This window comes from Coenobita brevimanus, chromosome 70 (genome assembly GCF_032717465.1).
Source record: "Coenobita brevimanus isolate Jiangsu-jjx chromosome 70, ASM3271746v2, whole genome shotgun sequence".
Taxonomy (NCBI): Eukaryota; Metazoa; Arthropoda; class Malacostraca; order Decapoda; family Coenobitidae; genus Coenobita; species Coenobita brevimanus.
Window position 1 is genome coordinate 31,913,630 of NC_137023.1, and position 13,261 is coordinate 31,926,890.

At 41.7% G+C, this 13,261-nt stretch overlaps 1 protein-coding gene across 1 annotated transcript in view; it reads left to right on the top strand.

The window, feature by feature from the left end:
* LOC145406407 (synaptotagmin-15-like) overlaps positions 1-13,261 on the top strand; it is a 124,275-nt gene that overhangs the window by 69,820 nt on the left and 41,194 nt on the right. The window contains exon 4 of the mRNA XM_080277566.1: positions 8,877-9,035. Within this exon, the coding sequence (XP_080133692.1) occupies positions 8,877-9,035 (159 nt within the window). The remainder of the gene's footprint in view (positions 1-8,876; positions 9,036-13,261) is intronic.

The window sequence follows — 13,261 nt, forward strand, 5'->3', positions numbered from 1 at the left end:
GGTTAAATTCTAAGAATGTGGATTCTGATTTTGACAAATTTAAGCAGATGATTTTGCTGGAGGACTTCAAGAGGTGTATTTATAAAGATGTAAGCCTATATCTTGATGAGAAAAGAATAGATAATTTGTCTGATGCTGCAGTTTTAGCTGATGAATATGTTCTCACTCACAAGAGATATTCTAAAGAAAAAGGGAAAGCTGAGAGTAAGTACGTTGCCTCTACTCAGAGTACAGGTAACAGGAAAGAGAATAAAGATGATGTTTCTCAGGAAGTAAATACCAGCTTCACCTCTAGATTTCAGAAAAGTAAATGTACTTATTGTAGTAAGCTTGGTCATACTACGGAGAAATGTTTCAGGAGACAGCGTGATGTGAACAAAAAGGAGTCTTTAAATATTCAGTCAATTGGTCTAGTGTCCACTCTTGAGAGTTCCCAGAATTCTTTAACTGAGTTAACTGAACCTGCTTTGAGGGGTAAATTAAATTCTCATGATGGAGCTCCTCTTTTGAGCAGTAACGTGGGTGACACTCTCAAGAGTTCATGTGCTAATTTCCTGTCTGATGGTTTTGTCAGTCCTCTGGACAATAATGACAGGAAATCAGTTAAAATATATCGTGATACAGGTGCTTGCCAATCCCTTATGCTGACCAGTGTTCTAGGCTCTAATGTTAATTCCTCTGATGAAACTGTAATCTTACAAGGTGTAGGGAATAATTACTTCTCTCTCCCTCTGTGCAGAGTGAATTTAGAGTCTGGTTTTGCTATTGGCTCCGTTATGATTGGGTTGGTTGAGACACTCCCAATGTCAGGTGTAACTTTCTTACTTGGAAATGATATTGGTGGAAGTCAAGTGTGTCCAGCTCCTCAGTTGTCTAGTGAGCCAGTGGCTGCGTCCCAGGATTGTGATGTCCCTGATGTGTTCCCTGCATGTGCTGTCACTAGGGCTAAGTCTAAAGTTACTGGTGATTTACATGATAATGATGATGATGATGTTATCCTAGCTGACAATTTTCTTGCTAATTTGGACCACTAACCAGATGAGGCAGTACCCCTTTGTGTTGATAATTTGTCTCGTCAAGAGTTGGTTGAGTTGCAGGTTGCTGACCCTGAGTTGAAAGGTCTAGCTAACTCTGCTTGCAGTGAGGAAGAGTCAGCCGGTGCTTCAACTTGTTATTATATAAAGTCAGGAGTACTTATGAGGAAGTGGAGACCCCCAACAGCATCAGCCGACTGTGAATGGGAGGTTGTACATCAAGTTGTCCTCCCTCGTGTTTGTAGGCAGCATATCATTAGAGTGGCTCATGATTCCAGTTTGGCAGGACACCTTGGAGTGAGGAAGACTGTGGCACGCATTTTGAAACACTTCTACTGGCCAGGTATCTTCAGGGATATTTCATGGTATTGTAAGTCTTGTCACACCTGTCAAGTTGTGGGGAAGTGTAATCAGACCGAAAAGGTTGCACCTCTAGTTCCCATTCCTCCTTTTGAGGCGCCATTCACCCGTGTGTTGGTGGATATTGTGGGCCCTCTTCCTAAGACTTCTTCAGGATTTTCTTATGTGTTGACCCTGATTGATATGGCTACTCGTTATCCTGAAGCCATTCCACTTAGAAATATCTCAGCAAAGAACGTGGTTAAGGAAATGCTAGGGTTCTTCACAAAGTTTGGTCTGCCCAAGGAGGTACAGTCAGACCGGGAAAGTAATTTCATGTCAGATGTTTTCAAGCAGTCTCAGAAAGAGTTGGGCGTCACCCAGATCACGTCTTCAGCTTACCATCCCCAGACCCAAGGAGCGTTGGAGAGATATCATCAAACACTCAAATCGATGCTCAAGAAATACTGTTTGGAACATCAGAAAGACTGGGATAAAGGTCTTCCATTCGTTGTATTTGCCGCAAGAGAATCTCCAAATGAATCACTGGGCTTCTCACCCTTTGAACTACTGTTTGGCCATGAAGTAAGAGGACCCCTTAAGCTACTCAAGGAATGCTGGCTGTTGGAGGAAGATGACGTCAACCTGCTGGAGTATGTGATGAAGTTCAAAGAACGGCTGTCCACTGCTTTACAACTGGCGCGAGAGAATTTAGGAGCTGCTCAGGAGAAGATGAAGACTTGGGATGATAAGAAGTCCAGGTTACGCCACTTTCAGCCAGGAGATCAGGTTTTGATTCTGCTACCGGTGCATGGGCAACCTCTTCAAGCCAAGTTTAGTGGTCCTTATTTCGTGGAGAAGAAACTCAGTGATGTCAACTATGTCATCGCCACACCAGATCGTAGAAAGAGCAAGCAACTATGTCACATCAACATGCTAAAGTTATATCACAGGCGGGACGAAAATAATCCAGTCTGCACTGTAGCTGTTCCACCCGAGTCTGCAAGTGAAGCTCTCCCATGCAGTATGAGCCTGAGTGATAGTTTGGGGAAGAATCCTGATATCATGAATGATCTCCAGACTAAGCTTTCTCATCTACCTCCCAAGGAAAGGCAGGAGTTTTCGGCATTACTGCATAGTACCCGCAAGTGTTCCGTGCCACTCCAGGAAGAACCACTGTGTTGATGCATGATGTCGATGTTGGAGACGCAAAGCCAAATAAACTGCCTACTTACCGTATGAACCAAGTGAAAGTTCCTCTCATCCAGAAGGAGCTTGGCTACCTGTTGGACCGCAAGATGATTGAGCCCTGTCAGAGCGAGTGGAGTTCTCCTGTCACTCTGGTCCCTAAGCCAGGTGGGTCACAGCGGCTTTGCATTGACTACAGACGTGTTAATCAGATAACCAAAACAGACACTTACCCTCTCCCTCGCGTGGAAGATTGCATAGACAAGATCGGAAAGGCTAGATACATAAGTAAGTTTGATTTGTTAAAGGGATACTGGCAAGTACCTATGACTGAACGTGCCAGGGAGATCTCATGTTTTGTAACACTAGGAAAGACTTTTGCATGTTCCGTAATGCCATATGGTATGAAGAATGCACCAGCCACATTTCAGAAGCTCATGAATGTTGTAACAGAGGGTTTGGCAGGGTGTGTTGTTTATATTGATGATGTTTTAATCTTCAGTGACAACTGGAAACATCACCTATGCCATGTCAGTAAATTTCTTGAGCGTTTAGTTCAGGCTAATCTTGTAGCTAATTTATCAAAGTGTGAGTTTGGTCAAGCTAAAGTTCAGTACCTCGGGTACGTAATTGGTGATGGACATGTTGCACCACCAGCAGCTAAAGTTCAGGTTATAAGCGATCTTCCCAGACCTAAAAGTAGGAAAGAGCTACAAAGATTTTTGGGAATGGTAGGTTATTACAGGAGATTTGTTCTTAACTTTTCTATTCTTGTATCACCACTTACAGACCTACTGAAAAAGGGAGTTAAATTTGTCTGGACTGATAACTGTGAATCCTCTTTCAACAAACTTAAAGCTATCCTACTAAGTCAGCCAGTGCTCGCTGCTCCAAATTTTGCTAAGCCTTTTAAGATGGCTGTTGATGCAAGTGATACAGGAGCTGGGGCTGTTTTGTTGCAAGAGGATGATCAGGGTATTGAACACCCTGTATCTTATTACAGTAAGAAGTTCACTCCACCTCAAAAGAACTACTCAACTATTGAGAAAGAGCCTTTGGCCTTGATTTTGGGTTTACAGCATTTTTCATTTTATTTGTGTTCTGGTTTTGACCCCATAGTCATTTATACCGATCATAACCCACTGAAATTCCTTAGTAAGTTTAAAGATAAAAATCAGAGATTGACAAGATGGAGTCTACTACTTCAGGAGTATTCATTAGACATACAACATGTCAAAGGGAAAGAAAATGTTATTGCAGATTGCTTATCTAGACTTTAGACAGATTGTTTTAGAGTAATAAGAAATTTCCTTTGTAAATTTCTTTTTCTTTGTGGGGAGGTGTTACATAGCCTATGATTTCATCATCCTTTGTGTAATTTTAACGCACAGTATGCTGCATGTTTGATCACGAGCATGTTCTGCCTCAGTCCCCCCCTTCTACCGTTATAGTAGAGTAAGTCGTCCTTTCTGTTGTTCAGAGCGGGATTGTCAGCTCTTTGTCCCCATGGCTTCATTTGCGCGTCCTTCTTACAAGTTGTATCAAGCTCTGCTGGCCCCTATATAATGAGCTCAGTCTCTGCATCATTGACACTTAGATCTACTCCTCATTTTGTTCACATCTCTGTCCTCCCCTGTACAGTTATTCTTGTGAGTGCTCAGGAAGTCTCCAACCACCTAGCAGCTGTGTAATTTGAGTATAAGTGTTATTGCTTTTTTTCCTTGTACTGTATAGCATAAGGTGTTGATTTGTAGGCCTAGTGAGTTTTTTTTTGTGTGATTTATGTGGGATTCATTTTGTCAGCCAGTTTTAATATTATTTTGTATTTGTAATAATTTATCTTGCATTAACTGAGCATTACCCAGTGTATTTTCATTTTATCAGGGCTGACTTAGGTAAATTTACTCTTGCTAATTTCATGTTAATACAGGCTATTGCAGTTAACCATATATTTAACCTGTTGTTTGCCATTACATTATCCTTTTGAGTCCTGAATGTTTTGTTGTTAGTTTGAGCATTAAACTTTTACTTGGAATTTTACCTAACTCTTTTGTTTTGAACCTGGAACTTTGCGGGACAGTAGTGATTTTTAGTATTCTCACTTAAAGTGTACATTATCTTTCTCTGTTACGTGACTATATATATATATATATATATATATATATATATATATATATATATATATATATATATATATATATATATATATCATCAGCCGTTTGAGTGTCCACTGCAGAACCGGCCTATCCCGACCGAAGTGGGGACGATACAGCCAATGTATCTCTACCAAGTGGCTTAGGCTGTCTGGTAGAGATTGTATGTAGGGTGAGAAGTGCTTGTAAGTGTAATTGTAGTGGCTTTGAATGTGTGTGTAGTCTGTGAACCTAGTGTAATCGGCTGACTGGGTGCAAGCATACTTTATAGTATGCGACACTGGTTCAACCACAGCACCCGTTATGACCGCCAATGCAGTACGTGGCCAGAAGAACGCTCCCAAAGTTTATTTCTCTGGCGGGGCGCGAACCCTAGTTTTTCATTGTACGAAAACGCACACTTTACCACTGTGCCACAGATATATATATATATATATATATATATATATATATATATATATATATATATATATATATGTGTGTGTGTGTGTGTGTGTGTGTGTGTGTGTGTGTAACTAATTCTCATGGATTTAACTCTACGGTTTTTGGATTAATATTTGTACCCCGCTGTACGATCACCTTAGACTCAAATGGTCCTTTTAAGACTGTCATCTTGCAGATAGTTTTTTCTCTTTTTTACGTCCACTGAAGAGGACATAGTTATATGTGTCGAAACATCAGGACAAGACAGAAATGTTGTTTGTTGTTACGTTAATGCAAGCTGCGGTTCCCAGATTGCAGACCTGTCTTCCTAGTACTGTACTAAAAATATAGACCAGACATGTAAAATCAGTCCTAGAGACAATTTACCAATGTATAAAGCTCCATGTCTAGAGGGAATTCCTCTTGTAATTAAAAGTGTACCCAGTACTTGCTCCTTTTCTAGCTAAATTATCCACGCCATGCATGCGTAACTTTCATTTCCAGATTCTTGGAAAGAAACAAACATCTACTCAGTTCCAAAGAAAAGAAGCTCCTCTGATGTCTTTGATTACAGATACATTGCTATCATATCTATAATCCCATTCACTCAGATGCAGATGGCTCAGTGCTGCACGGTTCCTTCACATTTAAACATCCATTCACAAAGTTTCATATCTCTAACTCCCAGTATAACACACCAGTCCCCATATATCAAGACTTATATGGAAAAATCTAGATTTATGGAGAATGGTGAATAGGGACAAAATTACATTGTCAAATTTAATGCTAAGGCAACCAGGTATATTCAGTTTACTAATAAACTGATAATGCCTGATACCTATATTGCCTTCAGTGCAACCAGTATTCCTTTACCTGAAAGTATTGAAATTTATGGTGTTTCGCTTAGGAATATCACCAGCTGGACCTCTCACGTCAGTTCACCTGCTAAACGTACCTCTGTCAGGACTCTAAAATATCATGAAAAATAGCTAGTAGCATAGATGTAATCTAGAAGGTAAAGTCAGTCATGGCTAGGGCCGGCAGGAAATATCGTCCGCACATTCCCCCTGAAGAATGTGTAGTCTGCACCTCGTGACGCCTGATAGCAATACACACATACACACACACAGGCTTCTAGAACATTTGACAACCGTATAATCCACGCGACAGAAGCTCTCATATACGAGAGAGAAGCGAGACGAAGTCAGAAGGAGTTAGGAGCCTGTAGGAGAAAGTAGAGAGAAGGAATTAGCAGACTAGAGAGGAGAGAGCAAGAAGGGGGTCTGGACTTGATGGAGAAGCATGGTGGTGTTAAAAGGGGTCAGGATCATGAAGTAAACATACAGTAGTGTAAATTTTGAGATATTCCCTCTGAAGAAATATACTACAATCAAACCCCAGTATCCAGCTTTATCTTCCGCTGTCACCGACTACAAGCGAACTGAGGTTATCTCCTCACTGTTACTTACAGCTCGGCTACAACTATTGGAAGATTGATATATTATTTATTTTCGATATAGCCTTGAACGTACGAACCACGCCTACAGTTCTACAAGCAACCTTCAGGCAGGTGTGACGTAACCAAGATCAACTACAAGTTCACACCATACAGAAAGAAACTACAATTCTACGATCAAGTAACCACAAGCGAGTATACAGTAAGCAGAACGAGTTACGAGTGAGGAAAAACAAGCTCTGCAATTAAGTACAAGTAATAAGTCTATGAGACATCTCTATAATCTTCTACATGCACCTGCAAGTAACAGCAGTCTTCATCCAACAACAAGTAAATCACAAGAAGAAAGTATCGAAATTAAATTGAGAAAGAAAAACAAAACAAGCAAACGAAGAGCGAGAAGATTCACAACCCACAACTACAACAACCACCACCTGACCCCACACTTCTCTCCAGCCTCCCTCCACCTCGACCACCACCACAACGCTGAGGCAAGGGTGGCGATGGCAGGAAATACCAGATCCCTCACTCATCCCACTGCTGCCACCAAAATAATATATGTCATGTAATAGATTATATAGTAATCGTAGCCGAGCTGTAAGTAACAGTGAGTAGATAAGTGAGGAGATAACCTCAGTTCGCTTGTAGTCGGTGACAGCAGAAGATAAAGCTGGATACTGGGGTTTGATTGTAGTATATTTCTTCAGAGGGAATATCTCAAAATTTACACTACTGTATGTTTACTTCATGATCCTGACCCCTTTTAACACCACCATGCTTCTCTATCGAGTCCAGACCCCCTTCTTGCTCTCTCCTCTCCAGTCTGCTAATTCCTTCTCTCTACTTTCTCCTCCAGGCTCCTAACTCCTTCTGACTTCGTCTCGCTTCTCTCTCGTATATGAGAGCTTCTGTCGCGTGGATTATACGGTTGTCAAGTGTTCTAGAAGCCTGTGTGTGTGTATGTGTGTATCGCTATCAGGCGTCACGAGGTGCAGACTACACATTCTTCAGGGGGAATGTGCGGACGATATTTCCTGCCGGCCCTAGCCATGACTGACTTTACCTTCTAGATTACATCTATGCTACTAGCTATTATTTATGATATTTTAGAGTCCTGACACCCCAAAGTAGCTCGAATTATTGCAAGGAGTTAATAACTTCTTTACAGGAAAACAGTAAGCTATAATTTACAAGAGTTAGGAGTGCTCTTAGTTCCAGTATTGCTCATCCTTGTGAAGAAAATGTGGGGAAGTTGCACTAAAACGGCTGGGCAAAATTCAAAACAAAGCTATAAAAATAATTAATAATCAAGTAGATACAAGTAAATTCCCCTCCCTCACAAGTAAAAAGAATTATTGCCTGCCTACAGCAGTTGAACTGCAACTGGTATATATATATATATATATATATATATATATATATATATATATGTGTGTGTGTGTGTGTGTGTGTGTGTGTGTGTGTGTGTGTTATGAATGAAGAATTCCTTTAGCTTGGTGCATGGAATTATTTTTAATTTGTTTTTCCTTCCCTGTGTTCATTTTCTTCAAAAAAATGGTAATAGTCATTCTCACTCAGCATTTTTTCCATCTTAAGAAGTAAAGCGTGATATTAATATTTCGGTATTTTCGCTCTGTAATGTGTTGTGCGTTCCATTATGAAGCAGTCTGCCCTGCACTAGTCATTAGGATTATTATATGCATTCCAATTTTCACTAAACATTTTAAATTACATGATAATGTAATGCTAGTGTTTCCACCTGTCACACAGAAGTCTCTCTCTCTCTCTCTCTCTCTCTCTCTCTCTCTCTCTCTCTCTCTCTCTCTCTCTCACGCGCACACACACACACACACACACACACACACACACACACACACACACACACACACACACACACACACACACACACACACACACACACACACACACACACACACGCTTTAACAAGCTTTTTGATATGTTGGTCAGGTTCAGAATCCAGAGAGGAAGTACTTTTCATGTTGTACTCACTGACACGGCGCCTGTGATTGCCTAAAGTTTGATATCTTAAAACTTTCTTGATATTGATTTGTCAACCACTCCCTTCGAGCTTTGCCATGCCCACATATCCTCCTCCCTTGAAATATCACCCAGAAAAATCCTTCCTTCAAATAGCCCATAACTCTCCCTGGGACAAACATTGCTTGTAGTACCTCTCTGTAACCCACCTTTTTAACCTTGGTGTGATTGTTACTCTGCCGCCTGTGCCTGTGGTTTTGGTGACGGTGGTTGTGTCGCCTGCAGGAGCTGTGGCCGTGGGAGGGGCGGAAGTTGGTGCGGGGAGATCTGGAGAGGGAGGTGCGGCTGTCTCCTCGTGAGCTTGGCCAGGTGGAAGTGTCACTGTGTTACAACGACAACCTGGAGCGTCTCACCGTCACCGTAGCACACACCAGGCACCTCAAGGTATACTCCCACTCTCATTCACACACACAGTCTCGTACCCACGCTCACGCTATCACCATCATTCGCTCATGCTCACAGCCTCACGATCACACTCAGCATCACACGCGTATACTCACAGACCTACACCCATACTCAGAACCTCACCAACACATACTCAACCTCACATTGACACATTCACAGCCTCTCACTTCCGCCCACGACCTCACACCTACTCAAAGCTCTACTCTCACTCTTAAACCCAGTCTCTGATTTACATGTTCACTGCTTAACTCACAATCACAGTCACTCACATGTTCAATAACTCAAGGTTTAGGTTCAAAGATTACATATACAACTGCCAGGTCACACACTTGATCTCACACTGACACTTACAATTTCACATACATTCAAACTCACAACTTTACTCCCACACGCTCACACTCACGCTAACACCCTAACAAACTTACACTTGTAATTTTTACATCCACTTCACTGTACGAACAAAGTAAAAGTACACTCACCTCACAGTACAAACGGCACAGGTTGAGTAAACTCACCTAACGGTACAAACTGCACAGTGCGAATACACCCACCTCACGGTACGAACTGCACAGTGCAAGTACACCCACCTCGTGGTACAAACTGCACAATACAAATACACCCACCTCGCGGGACGAACTGCACAGTCCAAGTACCCACCTAACGGTGCAAACTGCACAGTGCAAGTACACCCACCTAACGTACAAACTGCACAGTGCAAGTACTCCCACCTCAGGGTACAAACTGCACAGTGCAAGTACACCCACCTCACGTACAAACTGCTGAGTGAGAGTACACCCATCTTTCGCCACAGATCGTATAGGACTGTTGTGGGAGGCATCACATAGTCACCTTTGTGGCCTCTTCCCCGTCATTCACGCTTTTTTATTAGACTAGTTAAGCAAGACACAATGCCTTTGACAGCCACACCCACCCTTGCGATACTGTAAGAGGAAAGCACTAATTGGCTATGGAGGAGACAGAGGGGCGAACACCGGGGGTTCCATCCAGCGCATACAAAAAACCTATTGCTTTTACTTCTTTACGGGCAGCTACCCGCTTGTGGGGTGCCCGTCAGGGTTCCCACCCTGTCTAAAACGTGGCCAGTGTGAATGCCTACCATTATGCAAATTATCGTGTTCCTATTTCTAAAACAATTGCCGTGCATAAAGATTTTGTCCAAGACCCTTGAAGCCTTCAGAAGACTCACCCGGCTTAAAATGTGGCCACGGTAAAGATCTAACATTATGCAAAGTTGAATGCTCTTAGGTAAGAAACTATAGGATTTTTCCCCCTGGAGGTCAACCCTCTCCGTGGTGAGTGGTCATCGGGGTCTCATCCTGCCTAAAAAGTTTCGTCTTCCATGGTTAAAAACTACGGCCGTGCATAATGACTTTGCCGGGAACCCCGGGATCGCCATCTCCCCATTGGGTGCCGATCCTCTGTGGTTCTATCTATCTATCTATCTATAGCCCGACGCCCTAATCCCGCAAAGGGTGGCCGCAGACAAAACGCCTCCAAGTCACTCTGTCACCCACCATTTGACTCCCCTCCCCCCAACTCACCCCCCCCCTCCCTCATATACCTCTCAACTCCATCCCTCCACCTCATCCTCGGTCTACCCCTCCCTCTCCCTCCCTCCACCTCACCTACATACACCCTCTTAGTCAGTCTTTCATTCTGTGGTTCTGCTGATCTCAAAACGTAACCAGGATGAAGTTTTTCAGTATGCAAAATTCATGTTCTTTGATTAGAAATTTTGGCTGTGCCTAGCAACTTAATTGAAGAACACTGGGAACCACTTCACTTATGGAAGGAAGGGAGGGGGCAGGGGATTCCGTCATGGTTATAACATGACGTGAGTAAATTTCTGCTGTTATGAAAAAAGCATGTACCTAGGTAAAAAACTGGTAGCACATAACCCTTTTGGGAGGAATACCTTGGAGACCGCCCCCTCAGGGATGGCACCCTGCCTGACATGTGGCCCGGATGGAGGTCTGCCACTGTGAAATTTCATTTTCCGAACACCCTTCTCATAGGGCCTGGACTCAATTCTTCACGAAAGGACGGCAACTCAGTAAGAGGAAGGAAGTAAATAAGGGAGTAACATAGGTAGGGACAAGCATTATTTTTAGTCACCCCTATGGGACGCAACAGTAATAAGTTTGTGTATGTAGTACAAATGACACACACACACACACACACACACACACATATATATATATATATATATATATATATATATATATATATATATATATATATATATATATTCTTATGGAACAGAGAGATAATGAACACTTCAAGTGAGAATACAAAAATCACTACTGTCCCGCAAAGTTCCAGGTTCAAAACAAGAGTTAGGTAAAATTACAAGTTAAAGTTTAAGGCTCAATCTAACAACTAAACATTCAGGACTCATAAGGATAATGTAATGGCAAAAAACAGGTTAAATATATGGTTAACTGCAATAGCCTCTATTAACACGAAATTAGCAAGTGTAAATTTATCTAAGTCAGCCCTGATAAAATGAGAAAACCGGATAATGCTCAGTTAATGCAAGATATATTATTACAGATACAAAATATTATTAACAATAGCTGACAGTAAAACTTTACATTAATCACAAAAACCACACCAGGCCCACGAACCAACACCTTATGCAATACGGTACAAGAAAAAAATGTAATAACACTTATACTCAAATTACACAGCAGCTAGATGGTTGGAGACTTCCTGAGCACTCACAAAAATAATAACAACTGTACAGGGGAGGACAGAGATGTGAACAAAATGAGGAGTAGATCTAAGTGGCAATTAATGCAGAGACTGAGCTCATTATATAGGAGCCGGCAGAGCTTGATACAACTTGTAAGAAGGACGCGCAAATGAAGCCATAGGGGACAAAGAGTTGACACTCCTGTTCTGAACAACAGAAAGAACGACTTACTCTACTATAAGGGAGGAGAAGGGGGGAGTGAGGTAGAACACGGAAGCTTGGTCACTATGGAAGCCACGAGGCGAATCGTGATCAAACATGCAGCATACTGTACGTTAGAATTATACGAAGGATGATGAAATCATAGGCTATGTAACACCTCCCCACAAAAAAAAAAAAAAAAATTACAAAGGAAGTTTCTTATTACTCTAAAACAATCTGTCTAAAGTCTAGATAAGCAATCTGCAATAACATTTTCTTTCCCCTTGACATGTTGTATGTCTAATGAATACTCCTGAAGAAGTAGACTCCATCTTGTCAATCTCTGATTTTTATCGGTAAACTTACTAAGGAATTTCAGTGGGTTATGATCGGTATAAATGACTATGGGGTCAAAACCAGAACACAAATAAAATGAAAAATGCTGTAAACCCAAAATCAAGGCCAAAAGCTCTTTCTCAATAGTTGAGTAGTTCTTTTGAAGTGGAGTGAACTTCTTACTGTAATAAGATACAGGGTGTTCAATACCCTGATCATCCTCTTGCAGCAAAACAGCCCCAGCTCCTGTATCACTTGCGTCAACAGCCATCTTAAAAGGCTTAGCAAATTTTGGAGTAGCGAGCACTGGCTGACTTAATAGGATAACTTTAAGTTTACTGAAAGAGCATTCACAGTTATCAGTCCAGACAAATTTAACTCCCTTTTTCAGTAGGTCTGTAAGTGGTGATACAAGAATTGAAAAGTTAAGACCAAATCTCCTGTAATAACCTACCATTCCCAAAAATCTTTGTAGCTCTTTCCTACTTTTAGGTCTGGGAAGATCACTTATAACCTGCTGGTGGTGCAACGTGTCCATCACCAATTACGTACCCAAGGTACTGAACTTTAGCTTGACCAAACTCACACTTTGATAAATTAGCTACAAGATTAGCCTGAACCAAACGCTCAAGAAATTTACTGACATGGCATAGGTGATCTTTTCAGTTGTCACTGAAGATTAATACATCATCAATATAAACAACACACCCTGCCAAACCCTCTGTTACAACATTCATGAGCTTCTGAAATGTGGCTGGTGCATTCTTCATATCATATGGCATTACAGAACATGCAAAAGTCTTTCCTAGTGTTACAAAACATGAGATCTCCCTAGCACGTTCAGTCATAGGTACTTGCCAGTATCCCTTTAACAAATCAAACTTACTTATGTACCTAACCTTTCCGATCTTGTCTATGCAATCTTCCACGCGAGGGAGAGGGTAAGTGTCTG